The 17737-nt window shown below is 43.3% G+C and overlaps 1 protein-coding gene across 2 annotated transcripts in view; it reads right to left on the reverse strand.

The window, feature by feature from the left end:
* Positions 1-17737, reverse strand: part of CRYBG2 (crystallin beta-gamma domain containing 2) — a 332797-nt gene that overhangs the window by 28575 nt on the left and 286485 nt on the right. For both annotated transcript variants that reach the window (XM_073666156.1, XM_073666157.1), the window contains 5 exons: positions 14822-14940; positions 7416-7584; positions 7148-7287; positions 6912-7038; positions 6779-6814 (listed from right to left, as the gene is read on the reverse strand). In XM_073666156.1, the coding sequence (XP_073522257.1) occupies positions 6779-6814; positions 6912-7038; positions 7148-7287; positions 7416-7584; positions 14822-14940 (591 nt within the window). The remainder of the gene's footprint in view (positions 1-6778; positions 6815-6911; positions 7039-7147; positions 7288-7415; positions 7585-14821; positions 14941-17737) is intronic.

The following is a 17737-nucleotide window of genomic DNA, read 5'->3' on the forward strand; positions in this document are numbered from 1 at the left end:
AGCTCCAGTGGGTGTATTTTACCAAATTCTAATTGCTTTAACTATTATTTACCTTTACTTCTAGGGTCACGGATTTTGGACTTTCGGTACATATTTGTTCTCAGGTTTTGCTGAAACACTGTAGCTCTTCAGAAAGTTTGTGCTTATGGTCTAGGTCTACGCTACTTCGTGTTAGACAGGGTATAGCAGGAATAATGTTATTCCTTGTTAGGGAATGTTATTGTTGATAATTATGCATGGTTTTCTGTATGGTATGATGTGCGTTTGTTGGTATGGAGACTGCTTTGGTCTCTGGTCCTCTCCAAATTTTCTTCCTTTCCTTCACAAAGACTGTGGTAAATGTCTTGAACAGATACATTTTTGATTTTTTGAGATGATGACTCTTAGTCTGCTGAGCTGGAATGTGAGAGGACTTAAGTCCAATTTTAAAAGAGCCATTGTAATGGATTTTGTTAAGTACCACATATCCTTCGCTTACAGGAGATGTGTCTCACAGGCTAGGAGATTCAAGCCCTAAAAAGAGCCTGGACTGCTAGAGGATACATGGCACTTATTATAACTATTCAAATGGGGTCTTTGTTCTAGTGACCAAATCCCTACAACTGGAAATTACACAGCTTGCATGTGATCATTTTGCAAGGTACAGTGGGGAAAATAAGTATTTGATACACAGCCGATTTTCCAAGTTTTCCCACCTACAAAGAATACAGAGGTCTGTAATTTTCATTGCAGGTACACTTCAATTGTGAGAGAGAGAGATAATCCCATTTTATGATTTTTACATAATTTGCATTTTATTACATGAAATAAGTATTTGATGCAATAGAAAAACAGAACTTAATATTTGGTACAGAAACCTTTTTGTTTCTTTGCTTCTTGTAGTTCTTGTCCAAGTTTGAACACTTCAGTAGGGATTTTGGCTCACTCCTCCATACAGACCTTCTCCAGATCTTTCATGTTTCAGGGCTGTCGCTGGGAAACATTGAGGTTCAGCTCCCTCCAAAGATTTTCTTTTGGGTTCAGGCTTGGAGACTGGCTAGGCCACTCCAGCACCTTGAAATGCTTCTCACAGAGCCACTCCTTAGTTGCCCTGGCTGTGTGTTTCGGGTCATTGTCATGCTGGAAGACCCAGCCACGACCCATCTTCAATGCTCTTACTGAGGAAAGGAGGTTGTTGGCCAAAATATCACGATACATCACCCCACCCATCCTCCTTTCAATACTGTGCAGTCGTCCTGTCCCCTTTGCAGAAAAGCACCCCCAAAGTATGATGTTTCCCCCACCATGCTTCAGGTTGGGACGGTGTTCTTGGGGTTGTACTCATCCTCCTTCTTCCTCCAAACATGGCGAGTGGAGTTGATACCAAAAAGTTCTATTTTGGTCTCATCTGACGGCATGATCTTCTCCCATGTCTCCTCTGGATCATTCAGATGGTCATTGGCGAACTTCAAATGGGCCTGGACATGTGCTGGCATGAGCAGGGGGACCTTGCGTGCCGTGCTGGATTTTAATCCATGACGGCGTAGTGTGTTATTAAGAGTAATGTTTGAGACTGTGGTCCCAGCTCTCTTCAGGTCATTGACCAGGTTCTCCCATGTAGTTCTGGGCTGATTCCTGACCTTTCTCAGAATCACCCTTACCCCACAAGGTGAGATCCCGCATGGAGCCCCAGACCAAGGAAGATTGACCGCCATCTTGTGATTATTCAATTTTCTAATAATTGTGCCAACAGTTGTTGCCTTCTCACCAAGCTGCTTACATATTGTCCTGTAGCCCATCCCAGCCTTGTGCAGGTCTACAATTTTGTCCCTGGTGTCCTTAGACAGCTCTTTGGACTTGGCTATGGTGGAGAGGTTGGAGTGTGATTGATTGAGTGTGTGGACAGATGTATTTTAAAACAGACAGTTACGAATTAAACAGGTGCAATTAATACAGGTAATGAGGGCAGAGTAGGAGGGCTTCTTAAAGAAAAACTAACAGGTCTGTGAGAGCCAGAATTCTTGCTGGTTGGTAGGTGATCAAATACTTATTTCATGCAATAAAATGCAATTTAATTATGTAAAAATCATACAATGTGATTTTCTGGTTTTTATTTTTAGAGTCTGCCTCTCACAACTGAAGTGAACCTACCATAAAAATTACAGACCTCTCCATTCTTCATAGGTTGGAAAACTTGCAAAATTGGCAGTGTATCAAATACTTATTTTCCCCACCGCATGTTATGATACACTCCATACTAGATAATTTTTCTTTTTTACTGTGCCCCCACCTTTTGGCCCCTTTGCCTCCTTGGAATTGATTTCCCAAAAGGTTGCGCCATTTCTGGTTAGCACTATATTATACATGGGTGACTTTAATGCAGTTCCTGGTAAACCTATAGACCGTACAGGTGGTTCGGACAAGTCTTCTATACATTTAAAATGCCTGGTGTTCGGCTCTTCAATTAACGGAACTATGGAAATGGAAATATGCCAAAAACTGGTGTTTTCTTATTATTTAGCTATACATAAGTCCTTTTCCAGGATAGATCTGGCCTATGCATCTCCTGATCTTTTACCTTCAGTTGAAATTATTAATTATACGCCTAGGATAATTTCCAAGCATTCCGCATTAGTAATTAAAGTGAAGATAGAACCCCCAAATAGTTCTAAAATCTAACATATGAATCCTGCCTAGCTAGATTCTCCAGCGGTTTGTGAGGCAGTTCACGCTGCACATGTTGATTTCTGGGCTCACAATACTGATCACCCAAATCAGTTAATCACATGGGATGACTATAAGGCAACAATTAGAGGGGCGTTTATTTCTGGGCAGAGATGGGGAAATGTCTCTGACCTGGCACAGATGGAATTACTTCTCTGACAAAAGAGCAGACTCAAAAGAAAATGCTGGCAAAGGAGGCTGTCATTTTTGAGGTTGTTGATAAAAATTCTAAGTTATTGGCTTACGGGACTCATCCTGAGAGGCCTCCTGCATCCATTCCAAGTATCAGACACCAATTGGGGAATCGCATAACAACCCGCATGTCATTAATGACATTTTTCATGATTTTTATCAATATTTGAACACCTCTAAATGTGACCATTGGGACCAAATGTGAATGTTTCCCAGGTGGTAAACTCCTTTCTATCCAGTATCCCCCATTGATGCTTGTCCCATAAACAATCAGAAGCACTAGATGCCCAGATTATTGAAGAGGAGATAGAAGATGCTATTAAAGCACTACCTTCTGGGAAAATTTCTGAAACCGATGGTTTTGTAGGGGATTTGTACCAGACTAATTGTGATTTGGTTAAACATTATTTGTTTGAGCTCTATGAGACAATTTTTAAGAGAGGGGAGCTCCCTGACTATGAGGGAGGGGCTAGTAGTGGTCTTACTGAAGCCATGGGAGGACCCTATGTGGAACCCCAGGGGTCTGGTTACCACAGTAATAGCAATATTACGTCTGTGAGCAGGTGGGAGGTCTCCTGGTCAGGAATCCTAAGCATGCAACATCTCCTGCCCAGTCCTGGGAGGGGAAGAACTTCCCCTATATAAACTGGGGCTGAGGCGGGGTTAGGGAGAAGAAGAGGAGTCCCAGACAGAGACACAGTCTGGTCTGGAGTGGAGCTGATACAGGGAGAGCAAGATCAGGAGCTCTGTGGGAGCAGTGATAAAAGGGGTCAGAGACTGGAAGCTGTAGAGCTCGTCCTGACTGAAGAGATCTCACCGGACACGGAGTCCGAGGCTGTGGGGACTGAGCCATACCCAGCAGCAGAAACCGACCGGCAGGGGATTTCAGGTCCTCTGGCCAAGAAACCCGAAGGCACGGTCACACGCAAGGGACCAGCACCGCTGTCGTGGAGCGGAGGCTACCAGAAGGCCCCGAGTCACCGGCCATACGGGTGAGCACCACACGGTACACTCAGGGACGTGGGCTACTTTTACCCGCTTCTAGCAAGGTAGCCAGGAAGAGTACAATTAGTGGGGAGGCCTACAACTCCGCCTGGCCAGGGGAGATCCTATCTGCTCACGGACTGACCAGGCCCCGATCGCTAGCCAGTACTCCCGGGAGGGTCTACCTTTGCCACCAGTAAAGACCCTGAACTACACCGCACCGTCTCTGAGTGGTTCCTGGTGACTGCGAGCAATTCTACTATCCCCATAATCCACGTCCGCTGCCCTGAGGCCATACCCCTCCCGTTGGGGGTTATACTATCCACGCTGCACAACCGTACCACCGGCCTCAGCGGTCTGCCCTGCAGCGGCGGTTTCATAAACGCATTCAACGGGTGGCGTAGTCGAACACTATAACATCTTATACTAAACTCTGCCGCTTAGTTTGACACCCTGGGCACGGACCGGGTCACCGCCACGAGGACTACTATCCCCAGCAGATCCGGCTCCGGGTATCCCCCTGCGCAGCAGAAGCAGCACAGGCCCAGGGGGCGCGTCACCTACGTCTCCAGATTCTTATTGCCCTATTTCGTTACTTAACACGGCTATTAACATTATAGCTAAAAATCTTGCTTTAAGATCGAGTCGAGCATTAACATTCAACAGTTATTCTTTAATATGGCAGCTGCCAGTGATAATGCCCCTCCCAGTTTTGTTATGTCCTTGGATATATGTAAAGCCTTTAACTCTCTTGAATGGCAATACTTGCATTCACTACTGTTGCACCTCAAGTTTGGTCTTAATTTTTCAAACTAACTTGGATATATTGCAACCTTTTCCTTTACAAGGAGGGACTAGACAGGGGGCCCCTTATCTTCTCTGTTCTGCACGGTGGCCATTGTGCCATTGGCCCTGACTAGTCTGACAGTCTCAGTACATCAAGAGTTTAATATGAGAGTCCTTAACAGAAAAAGTCTCCTTATGTGCAGATGATACCTAGTGGACATTGGTCCTTCCCTGACTTTCCCCCTAAGGTTGGTGGATGAATCTGGGGCATTTTCTGGTTTAAACATTATTTGGCAGAAATCAGTTCTTTTATTTACTTATTTATATATTACTTATATAGCGCCATTAATTTCACAGCGCTGAGCCAGACTCGAGATGTTTCTGTACCAGTGGTTAATAATTTTAAGTATTTGGGGGGTTACTGTTTCTCAAAAGGTAGATAAATTTCTTACATTAAAACCATACATGTCAGACTGTCTGGTGTTCCAAATCTGGCCCGCAGGGTGGTTATATTTGGCCCATTATTATTATTATTATTATTTATTATTATAGCGCCATTTATTCCATGGCGCTTTACATGTGAAAAAGGGGGTATAATACAAGAACAATTTCAATAATCTTGAACACAATGTGACAGCGACTGGTACAGGCGGAGCGAGGACCCTGCCCGCGAGGGCTCACAATCTACGAGGGATGGGTGAGGATACAGTAGGTGAGGGTAGAGCTGGTCGTGCAGCGGTATGGTGGAGCGGTGGTTACTGCAGGTTGTAGGCTTGTCGGAAGAGGTGGGTCTTCAGGTTCCTTTTGAAGGTTTCCACGGTAGGCGAGAGTCTGATACGTTGGGGTAGAGAGTTCCAGAGTAGGGCGGAAGCACGGGAGAAATCTTGTATACGGTTGTGGGAGGAGGAGATAAGAGGGGAGTAGAGCAGGAGATCTTGTGAGGATCGGAGGTTGCGTGCAGGTATGTAACGGGAGACTAGGTCGGAGATATATGGAGGAGACAGGTTGTGAATGGCTTTGTATGTCATGGTTAGGGTTTTGAACTGGAGTCTCTGAGCAATGGGGAGCCAGTGAAGAGATTGACAGAGAGGAGAGGCCGGGGAATAGCGGGGGGACAGGTTGATTAGTCGAGCAGCAGAGTTTATGATAGATTGGAGGGGTGCGAGAGTGTTAGAGGGGAGGCCACAGAGCAGGAGGTTGCAGTAGTCAAGGCGGGAGATGATGAGGGCGTGCACTAGTGTTTTTGCAGATTCATGGTTTAGGAATGTGCACCAGAACCATTATTCTGTATGGAGGACTATGTGGGGCACATTATACTGTATAAAGGTTAGCCCGTGACTTTGTCCAAGATTTTCATTTTGGCCCTCTGTGGGTTTGAGTTTGACATCTCTGCATTCAACATCGATCCACTAATAGCAGAAACAGGTAGACAACTCAAGTCCAAATAACATCTCCCTCTAACGCTGATTTCAAGGTCCTGGAGTGGCCTAGCCAGTCTCCAGACCTGAACCCAATAGAAAATCTTTGGAGGGAGCTGAAACTCAATGTTGCCCAGCGACAGCCCCGAAACTTGAAAGATCTGTATGGAGGAGTGAACCAAAACCCCTGCTGCAGTGTGTGCAAACTTGGTCAAGAACTACAGCAAACATCTATATCTGTAATTACAAACAAAGGTTTCTGTACCAAATATTAAGTTCTGTTTTTCTATTGTACCAAATACTTATTTCATGCAATGAAATGCAAATTAATTATGTAAAAATCCTACAATGTGATTTTCTGAATTTTTTTTTAAGATTCTGTCTCTCACAGTTGAAGTGTACCTACGATAAAAATTACAGACCTCTCCATTCTTTGTAGGTGAGATAACTTGCAAAATTGGCAGTGTATCAAATACTTATTTTCCCAACTGTACATACATATCTATCAGAAAGGTTTTATATATGGTCTTTTATGCAAAAGTATTCCCAAGAGGCAATAGGTCATTGTTATGCTTGACTATCAATTAAGCTTTAACTGCCAAAGGAAAATCTTCATTTGAAAAGTTATTTCATGTATCACAACCTTTATCCTTGTGAAGATAATTATAGTATTCTAAACCTCCGCTCCAACTCACCTTGGGTTCATTAGGCTTTTCCACTGCAGGCCCTCCCTACAAAATGCAGAAAACAAACATTGTAACAGTATAGTCAGGGTAAATTATAAAATATGAAATGAGTTGAAAAGCAAAAAAGAAGAAAATAACTCACTATGCGTGCAGGTTGCAAGGAGCATAAATGTGAATCATGCCCATTCCAGGCTTTTCTGTTAGGATATCCTCCAGGTTCCAAAATATAAGGATCGCCTTCAAAAAATTGTTTATTGTACACCAGCCAGCTGTGGGAAACAGTATAACTTACAAAGTAAATCTATGAATCACTTAACCTAGCTAATTACCTCAATGATCATATACCATCATTTACCAGCTTAATCCCTGATCACTTACAGTCCACTGTGCACTATGATGGATTCCGTTTTGGTTGGTTGTCCACTAACACATGAATCGGGAGTGGCCCCCAAAATTGTAATCTTATTACCCTCTCCATTTTCATCCATAAATAGACTTATTCGAGGGACCTGGAAATCCTTAACATGGGAGAAAGCAGACAGACATATTGACAAGTAGTCAAAGTGAAATTAATTTCTTATTCTTAGTGTGCACTTGACTTCTTTTTCACAAATCAAGGCAATTTTTTTCATTCCCTTTCACTTACCCGAACCACATGACGCAATGATCCAATCCATGATTTGGGTTTCTTAGTATCTTCTTCTGGGATTTCAGTTGATTTGTCTTGAATTTCCCATGGACAAGACAGATCTGTATCACCTTCTGAAAGCATGACACGTTTTCCTCTAAAATGTGGCTTCTCATACAAAAGCCATCTATGTAAAATACATACATTAGTTAGTTTTGAACTGTCAATAAATGTCCGTTCACAAAATATATCCCAGTATTTTTAGGTTTCAAGCCTTAAAGGGCTTCTCCGAGAAATGTAATAAAATAAATAATACACATTTAAATATTAAACATTTTTCTAAATATCTTTTTTTAACAATAAGGTATGTTTTATCTACTGCACTCTTTCAGGATTTTAAAGATGGCAACTGCAGTCAATTACAACCCGTCCTAGACTTCAGATGAAACGCAGTAGGACAGACTGAGTGAAGGACATCTGCTGGGAATCACATCAGAGCAGCGTCCGGGCAGGCATTGTGAGCGCACAATTCTCTGTTCAGTCACCCTGACAGGACACTGAGCGGAGTGGACTTAGGCTGAGTTCACATGATGCGTATTTAATGCGTTTCCGCGGCGTTTTTGCAGTTGCGTAAACGCCGCGGAAACGCATGAAAAACGCATGGTAGAAGGGCAGCAATGTTCCCCAATTGAAATCCGCATGTGCTGTGCCCATGATGCGGATTTTTCCGCAGTGTAAATGCTGCGGTCAAAAATCCGCAGCATGTCAATTAATTTTGCGGAAACGCTGCTCTTTTGCCGCCATTGACTTGCATTAGACCGCATGGAATCCGCATCACTGTATATGTTGATGCGCTTTTCATGCGGTCTAATGTGCGGATGGTACCCGGGTGTGGATGAGAGGACTCTCATCCAGACCCAGGTACCATTAAAAAAAAAAGAATAAAATAAAAAATACATATATTCTCACCTTCTGACGGCCTGCACAGCGCTCCTGCTTGGTTCGCGGCACTTCGGGGTTGAATGAAGAAGAAGGACCTTCGCTGACGTCAGAGTCATGTGACGGGTCACGTGACACTGACGTCGGAAGGTCCTAAAGTCTTCACTGCCGGCAGCCGGGACCGAGCGAAGCAGGACACCGGGGGCCATCAGAGGGTAAAGTATATATTTATTTTTTATTTTTTGACATTCACACACTATATAAATCCATGCCGGTTGCATGGATTTATATAGTGTAAAGTTGACAAGCACTTTCCAAGTGATGCTAAAATCGCTTGGGAAGCGCTTGTCAACCCGCATGCGGAAATGAAAGTGAAGACCGCTTCATTTCCGCATATCCCTGGCAGGAAACCGCATGTACGATCCGCATGCGTTTTTTCCTGCCAGAGAGATGCAGAAACGCTCAGGAAAAAATCCTGAGCATTTCTGCATCGTGTGCACATACCCTAAAGGAGTAGATAAACCCCTTTCTTTAGAATGAACGTCCACCTCAGTCACCTTGACAGGACACTGAGAGGAGTGGACTAAAGGAGAAGATAAACCCCTTTCTTTAGAATGAACGTCCACCTCAGTCACCCTGACAGGACACTGATCGGAGTGGACTAAAGGAGAAGATAAACCCCTTTCTTTAGCTGAATGAGAATGAACATCCACATCAGTCAGCCTGACAGTTTTATTGCTTTTGTCTCCATGCGGTCTGTCCTACTGGGAGTCTTCTGAAATCTAGGACAGACTGTACAATGCGATACATGGCAGTTGCCATTTTTGAAATCCTGCCTGAATGCAGTAGATAAAGCATACCTTTTGCTAAATAAAAGGTATTTAGAAAAATGTTTAATGTTTATTACTTATTGTATCTATTTTATTACATTTCTCTAAGAACGCCTTTTAAGAGGTTCTTTCATCAAATGTTTACGCTGAACTGGACACACAAAGTAATAGTTGCTGCTGAGTGAAATAAAAAAAAATTCCATCTGTCATACATCTTATACACTGAGAGACCTACTCTAAGCTATGGTGGAGCGTATTCTTTTTTTCTTGTTTATCATTGATCAGCATGATACAGGGAGAAGAATACACCCCCCAGTAAAATCTCTGCTAACTTTAGTCCAAGTGGGTGTTAACTCATTAGGTCCCAAATACCAAATTGATTGCCAATATTTCTGCTACATAAAAGGTGAAACAAAAAAAAAAGTTTTATTTAGCTCTGCAGCAACTATTACATCCTGTGTCCAAATCAACATGAAAAATTTGGTGAAAGGTCCTCTTTAAGCCTTAGTAGTGGTGTGCAAGTTTTCATTTCTTAACCACATACATAAACCAATATACTGTGTATATGAAGTGTATCCAAAAGAAGTTTCAATAATTAAGATACCGTATTTTTTAGACTGTAAGACGCACCGGACCATAAGACGCACCCAGGTTTTAGTGGTGGAAAATAGGGGAAAAAGACTTTTGAAGCAAAAAATGTGGTAAAATATTTTTGATGAGTGAAAAGGTTTTTCTGACACCATTTGCTTCTGGATTGGGAAGTGAGTGGTGCTGATATCCTGCCAGCAAGCCTACCAAGACACCTGCATGATAGGTACCAAAATGAACCTGTCCTGTCTGTATCTGTAGACGTGATGTCCTCACACTGCTCACCTCCCAATGCAGAAGTACCGTAAGCAGCGCTGAACAAACACTTTATAGGGAATGTGACAGCTGATACATCCTGCCTGATCCACAGGCAACATGCATCAGACACTGGATGTACGACATAAGGCTGATACGGTATGTTTCCGTCTGAAATGCTGCGGCAGAGGAAAACATACCGTACTTTAGCTTCTCCTCTCCTGCTGTCAATGACTGACTGGTCTTTAACTATACACACACTCTGGAAGAAAACTGTCACTCAATGGGAGCAGATGGGGAGAAGTCGCTGGGGACCCACCTATCCGCCTAGTCTCCAGTGCGGCTCAGTCCCTGTGGCTTTTAAAGTACCATACCGTATTTTTTCTTCGAAACACCAAAAAACATACGTGGCCGAAGTCATACAGCCAGTACCTGATACATGCTGCCCGAGCCACAGGCAATGTGTATCAGGTACTGGCTGTATGACTTCAGCCATGTATGGTATGTCCTCTTTAAGATCCCATAAGTACCATTTATGTCATGTGGTTGCCTCTGAGGAGAACTATAATTCCTGGAATGTCCTGCAGCTCCTATGACATGCTGGGAGTTGTAGTTCTCCACATTTATGTCATGTGGTTGCCCTGAGGAGAACTATAACTCCTAGCATGTCCTGAAGCTCCTATGGCATGGTGGGAGTTATAGTTCACCACAGTGGTACAGTGTTTTACCATATGTGCTTTTTTTAACTTATACTACAGGGAATGTAGTATGTTATAATGCTTACTGTGGCGTGGGAGGCAGCGGCCTCAGCAGCGATGGAGAGGCAGGGCCGGAGTAACACAGAACACCACAACGTGCAGTCCCCCCGGCCCTGCCTCTTTGTAACGTCACTGCAGCACGTGATCTAGACGGGAGACCACCCACATCCTCCTGTTTAACGTGGCTTTAGTGAATTCATGGCAGCGCTGCTGATCCCAGCTGTGTGTCAATGTTTTCTGTAAAGTAAAGATATCCAAGGCACCAAGAATCTGACAAAAATTATAATGAAACTGTAACCAGGTTTTTTACATCTAAACTGAGAGCAGAATGATGTAGAGACAGAGACCCTGATTACAGAGATGTGTCACTTACTGCTCTGCTTGATGTAGTATTGATACAATCGTTGTTTTATTTTATCAGCATGAGATTATCACTAGAAGACTAGTAAACCTGCTGCCAAGTAGTCCTTCATAGTTGTGAGGTCTGCATAACCCTCCCCCTCCACTGATTGGCAGCTCCCTGCCTATGCACAGCTTGCACAGAAATCTACCTATGAAGTGATGGAAGTATGAGATGGTGAAACAGCTTACATCTGGTGCAGCACCTGACTCACCAGCGGGGTACAGATGAGCTATATCTCTGTCCACATATGTGCACACATTCTACCTGTTGTATATAAGTTTATCACCTATTTGATGTCAGTAATGACGTGGTACTGCTTTACATGGACTGAAATGCTGTTATTCGGCCACAAGAGGCCGCTGTTTCTTAAGCACAAGTCTGCCCGGCAACAGACGCATGGTGAGAGACAAAGTGACACTTGAATGTGCGTGACAGGAAGAAGTGGGGCGGCAGTTGGAAGTTACTAAGGACAGAGAGAGGACGACGTGCCAGAGGGAGGTTCAGTGACATTAGCACATAGAAACATCCCACTGAGGACCAGAGCCGCGGCGGAGTGGAGTTGACGCTGACGTGGAGTTGTCGCTGCCATCAGAAATACTGCTGAAAGACGGAAATAAGCCGGAAGTTAGCGCGAGTAGTGATGGACGCCGCTGAAGAGTCAAGCCAGTCATCAGCGGTCCCGCTCATCTGTTGGAGGGGAGCCCCATCTGTCGGCATGCATCGATATTTGTCCAGAGCAGACCCGGGTCGATAAGATAACTAAGGCCCACTGCACCATCGCAGTGGGTAACCGTGCAGGCACCTTATCACATTTTGATGCCAAAATACCCAAGACTGAGACAGGGCCTGTAGCTAGTTAGAAAGACTGTATTAGGCCGTATTTTTTTCAGCGTCCAGGACTTCCAGCTTCACTACTATATCACCTATTTCTTTGTTCTTAAGGACTCTGTGTTAACTATAAAACTCCAATTTACAGTGGGTACAGAAAGTATTCAGACCCCTTTACATTTTTCACTCTTTGCTTCATTGCAGCCATTTGGTAAATTCTAAAAAGTTCATTTTTTTCTCATTAAAGTACACTCTGCACCCCATCTTGACTGAAAAAAAACCCAGAAATGTAGAAATTTTTGCAAATTTATTAAAAAAGAAAAACTGAAATATCACATGGTCATAAGTATTCAGACCCTTTGCGCAGACACTCATATTTAAGTCACATGCTGCCCATTTCCTTGTGATCCTCCTTGAGATGGTTCTACTTCTTCAGTGGAGTCCAGCTGTGTTTAATTAAACTGGTAGGACTTGATTTGGAAAGGCACACACCTGTCTATATAAGACCTCACAGCTCACAGTGCATGTCACACCAAATGAGAATCATGAGCTCAAAAGGAACTGCCCAAGGAGCTCAGAGACAAAATTATGGCAAAGCACAGATCTGGCCAAGGTTACAAAAGAATTTCTGCATTACTCAAGGTTTCTAAGAGCACAGTGGCCTCCATAATCCTTAAATGGAAGTCTTCCTGGACCTGGCCGTCCAGGCAAATAGAGCAATTGTAGGAGAAGAGCCTTGGTGAGAGAGGTAAAGAAGAACCCCAAGATCACTGTGGCTGAGCTCCAGAGATGCAGTAGGGAGATGGGAGAAAGTTCCACAAAGTCAACCATCACTGCAGCCCTCCACCAGTCGGGCCTTTATGGCAGAGTGGCCCGACGGAAGCCTTTCCTCAGTGCAAGAGATATGAAAGCCTGCAAACAGTTTGCTCAAAAACACATGAAGGACTCCCAGACTATGAGAAATAAGATTCTCTGGTCTGATGAGATGAAGATAGAACTTTTTGGTGATAATTCTAAGTGGTATGTGTGGGGAAAACCAGGCACTGCTCATCACCTGCCTAATACAATCCCAACAGTGAAACATGGTGGTGGCAGCATCATGCTATGGGGGTGTTTTTCAGCTGCAGGGACAGGACGACTGGTTGCAATTGAAGGAAACATGAATGCGGCCAAGTACAGAGATATCCTGGATGAAAACCTCTTCCAGAGTGCTCTGGACCTCAGACTTGGCCGAAGGTTCACCTTCCAACAAGACAATGACCCTAAGCACACAGCTAAAATAACAAAGGAGTTTCTTCAGAACAACTCTGTGACCATTCTTGACTGGCCCAGCCAGAGCCCTGACCTAAACTCAATTGAGCATCTCTGTAGAGACCTGAAAATGGCTGTCCACCAACATTCACCATCCAACCTGGTGGAACTGGAGAGGATCTGCAAGGAAGAATGGCAGAGGATCCCCAAATCCAGGTGTGAAAAACTTGTTGCATCATTCCCAAGAAGACTCATGACTGTACTAGCTCAAAAGGGTGCTTCTACTCAATACTGAGCAAAGGGTCTGAATACTTATGACCATGTGATATTTCAGTTTTTCTTTTTTAATAAATTTGCAAAAATTTCTACATTTCTGTTTTTTTTCAGTCAAGATGGGGTGCAGAGTGTACTTTAATGAGAAAAAAATGAACTTTTTAGAATTTACCAAATGGCTGCAATGAAACAGAGTGAAAAATTTGAAGGGGTCTGAATACTTTCCGTACCAACTGTACACCTAGGTGTTGTTAAAGAACGCATGGACTTTAGGAACATTATAGATATATGATATTTGTTCAAGTTTTTGGTAGGGGAATAGAGTTAAATTATTGTAAGCTCTTGTGCTGTACCGCAGGTGAGCCCGAATTCCACACCCATTCAGTTGTTCAAGATTTAAAGGTATTAACAGGTAATAGGTGGCTGGTTTAACCAGGCACGCCTGGTGAATAGTGGTGAATAGTGAATATAGCTGGCATATATTGTACGGTGCCACGCTGTATAGCACAAGGGTCTCGGCCTCCTGGCTGACTCAGTCTGTGAACTTCTTTGAATCTTTCTCGTTTCTCTGGTACATTTATTCATATATTTAAGTAAAGTGTTTGTTTAGTGGTTGAACTGGTATCGGTGTAGTCTTTCTCGTTCATGACTTTGCTGTATCCTGGGGAGCCCACCCCAGCATATGGCTTACAGGCATGGGATTATATAGAGCTCAGCATTCAGAGAACTGCAGCAAATAAATTTGTGATTTTATCATAACAGCAGCAAGTAGTTAAGTAAGTGACACATTGCTGAAATCAGGGAGAAGGCTAAAATAGTTAAAAAAACCTCTTCAAGAATGAAAATAGCATTTTAAAAGGTTTTAAATTGGCGGCTGTCACTTTTGACAGCTGCCGGCCCCTCATGTGATTGCGAGGTGCTGAGTGGTCGCCATAGCAGCCAGGGGCCTGCAATGTGAAAACTCCTATAAGGCCCAGCTCGTGTGATAAGAGGTGATCATAGGTTCAAGTACCATTAAAAAATATTTTTAAAAAACTTGTAATTCATTTTTTAAACAAATATGCAAAAATAAAAGTTTAAATCACCTCCCTTTTCTCTAACTGTAAATAGCAAAATGCAAAAAATATTAAAAAGTAAAAAAGTTAATATTTTTTGTTTTGTCACCTGTATAATTGTCCAAACTAAGAAAATATAAAGATATTTACCCTATAAAGGTAAATACCAACACGGGTTAAAAAACAAAAACCTGACATGACAAATAAATTTTATTTATTTATTTTTTTAACAAGATTCACTTACCCTCCTCGAATAATCCGAACAGAGATCGTTCCCTGCAGCTTCCAGTCACACATGTTACCCACATCACTACAGATCTCATATATGTGGCCCTTGAAACCAGGCTTTGAAAATAGCATGATCTGATAATAAAGAAATGCAAGAGGGAAGATAAGTTACTGTATCTATCCAATGATATTACTATGGTCCTTACACGGTTATTCCACATTAAATTCTATCTCCAGCTATACAAAAAAAAACTTCAATTTCCATGATAAACAAGATATTCACAACTCATCTTTTTACTAACATTTTAGGACAAATGTTTGTAAAGATAGCTAAACATTTTAGTTCTCTTTCATCTGACAAGGATTGGAACAACAATGTATAATATGATTTGCTATTACATTTATGCTAGTGAGTAAATATTAAAATTTTTGCTGTACCTATGTAGGAGCTTATACTTTTTTAAAACTGCTTTTAATATTAAGCCACATCACTGTATGTAAAGACTGCACAGTGAACAAGCCATGCATAGTGCAGTTTTTACCCAGACATCATCAGTGAAAAAAACAAACACCACTGACACACCAGAAAGGGACACCACTGACACACCAGAAAGGGACACCACTGACACAGCAGAAAGAAACACCACTGACACAGCAGAAAGAAACACCACTGACACAGCAGAAAGAAACACCACTGACACAGCAGAAAGAAACACCACTGACACAGCAGAAAGAAACACCACTGACACAGCAGAAAGAAACACCACTGACACACCAGAAAGAGACACCACTGACACAGCAGAAAGAGACACCACTGACACACCAGAAAGAGACACCACTGACACAGCAGAAAGAGACACCACTGACACACCAGAAAGAGACACCACTGACACAGCAGAAACACCACTGACACAGCAGAAAGAAACACCACTGACACAGCAGAAAGAAACACCACTGACACAGCAGAAAGAGACACCACTGACACAGCAGAAACACCACTGACACAGCAGAAAGAAACACCACTGACACAGCAGAGACACCACTGACACAGCAGAAAGAGACACCACTGACACAGCAGAAAGAGACACCACTGACACAGCAGAAAGAGACACCACTGACACAGCAGAAAGAGACACCACTGACACACCAGAAAGAAACACCACTGACACACCAGAAAGAGACACCACTGACACAGCAGAAAGAGACACCACTGACACAGCAGAAAGAGACACCACTGACACAGCAGAAAGAGACACCACTGGCACACCAGAAAGAGACTCCACTGGCACACCAGAAAGAAACACCACTGACACACCAGAAAGAAACACCACTGACACACCAGAAAGAAACACCACTGACACACCAGAAAGAGACACCACTGACACACCAGAAAGAGACACCACTGACACACCAGAAAGAGACACCACTGACACACCAGAAAGAGACACCACTGACACACCAGAAAGAGACACCACTGACACACCAGAAATTAACACCACTGGCACACCAGAAAGAGACACCACTGGCACACCAGAAAGAGACACCACTGACGCACCAGAAAGAGACACCACTGACACCACCAGAAAGAGACACCACTGACACCACCAGAAAGAGACACCACTGACACACCAGAAAGAGACACCACTGACACCAGACATTTGGGATGCTGTGACTTTAAAGAAATTGCAGTAAGCCAGAAAGAGATCTGTCAGAAGCCTAATGCTGCCGAAACCATAGGCAGTATTAAATACAGACTGTATCCTTCAATACAGAGAGCAAAGCCTTAGTTTTTCACATACATATGTTATCAGTGTTTTTCACAAACAGCACTTTAAGGGTCTATGCGGGTTCAATCCAAAACCCGCCTGAAAAACAGCCCAGAAAACGCTCAATTAAGGAATATATGAATCTCTATGTGAAAAAATTACTTGCTATTCAGATGTTTAGTCTTTGCGTCTTTTAACTGCTTCAGGTTTCAAAAAAGAGGTGCCTGCCTGACCTTCAGGCTATGTTCACACATTGCGTTTTTGCTGCTTTTTTCTTTTGCCGTGTTTTTATGCAAATTTATGCAAATTTTTTTCCTGACTTAATTGGAAAACTGCTGTTTTTGAAAACTGCAGCATATCACTTCTTTCAGCGTTTTTTACCCCATAGAAAGCAATGAGAAAGTGTGCAAAAACACAGCAAAACCTGCTTTTTGTAAGCAGCTTCTTTACTGCCAAGAGAGCAGGTTTTTCCTCCAGAAAAAAAGCGCAGCAAAAAGTGCAACATGTGAACATAGCCTTAAGTGGCTTCCACTCTGAAAATGCTCAATACTTTGTAATAGTGGGAAAGGGCGTAGCCTTCCCTTGGCACTGAAGTAGTTAAAGGGAGTGTTCCCGTAGTTAAACCCTTCAGGACAGTTGGTAGGCCAAGCTAAGAGGTTAGCATCAGTGGTCCAGTCAGTTGAGAAGAGGGGGGAACTTAGTGCCCTGACCAAGCCCTGACTGTTATAGAACTTGGTTTTGGCATAATGCCTTGTGGGCTGCAGTACCTGTAATCAGCCACAAGATGCCACTGTCCTAGGTGCAGATGTTAGGTTGAGTCTGCTAGCAGTGTTACAGACAGTGATGGGGTTAATGCTGCAAGATGACGGTCCACAGAGGGTGGGCACATTAAGAAAATCCCTGCTTAGTTTCCAGAAGCAGGAAGTGATGTTCAGTAAGATATAGGACAGTGAACTGTACGGGCAGCCTGACTATATGGTGGCTGCTAGGGTAGACGGGAGCTCCATACCCTCAGACAGTGGGATCACCAGTGTAAGTCTCCCTACGCAAGAGCAAGAGTCCTGTTAGCCGGTCGGAGAAACTCAACAGAAGGATTGAGGACTCGGGGCACTTCTAGTCTGCAGGAAGCAGAGGAAGATAAATAGGACTCCAGCCTAAGACGTGGG

Source organism: Phyllobates terribilis, unplaced genomic scaffold, assembly GCF_046119375.1.
Source record: "Phyllobates terribilis strain yellow unplaced genomic scaffold, ASM4611937v1 Scaffold_2__4_contigs__length_985480577, whole genome shotgun sequence".
NCBI lineage: Eukaryota > Metazoa > Chordata > Amphibia > Anura > Dendrobatidae > Phyllobates > Phyllobates terribilis.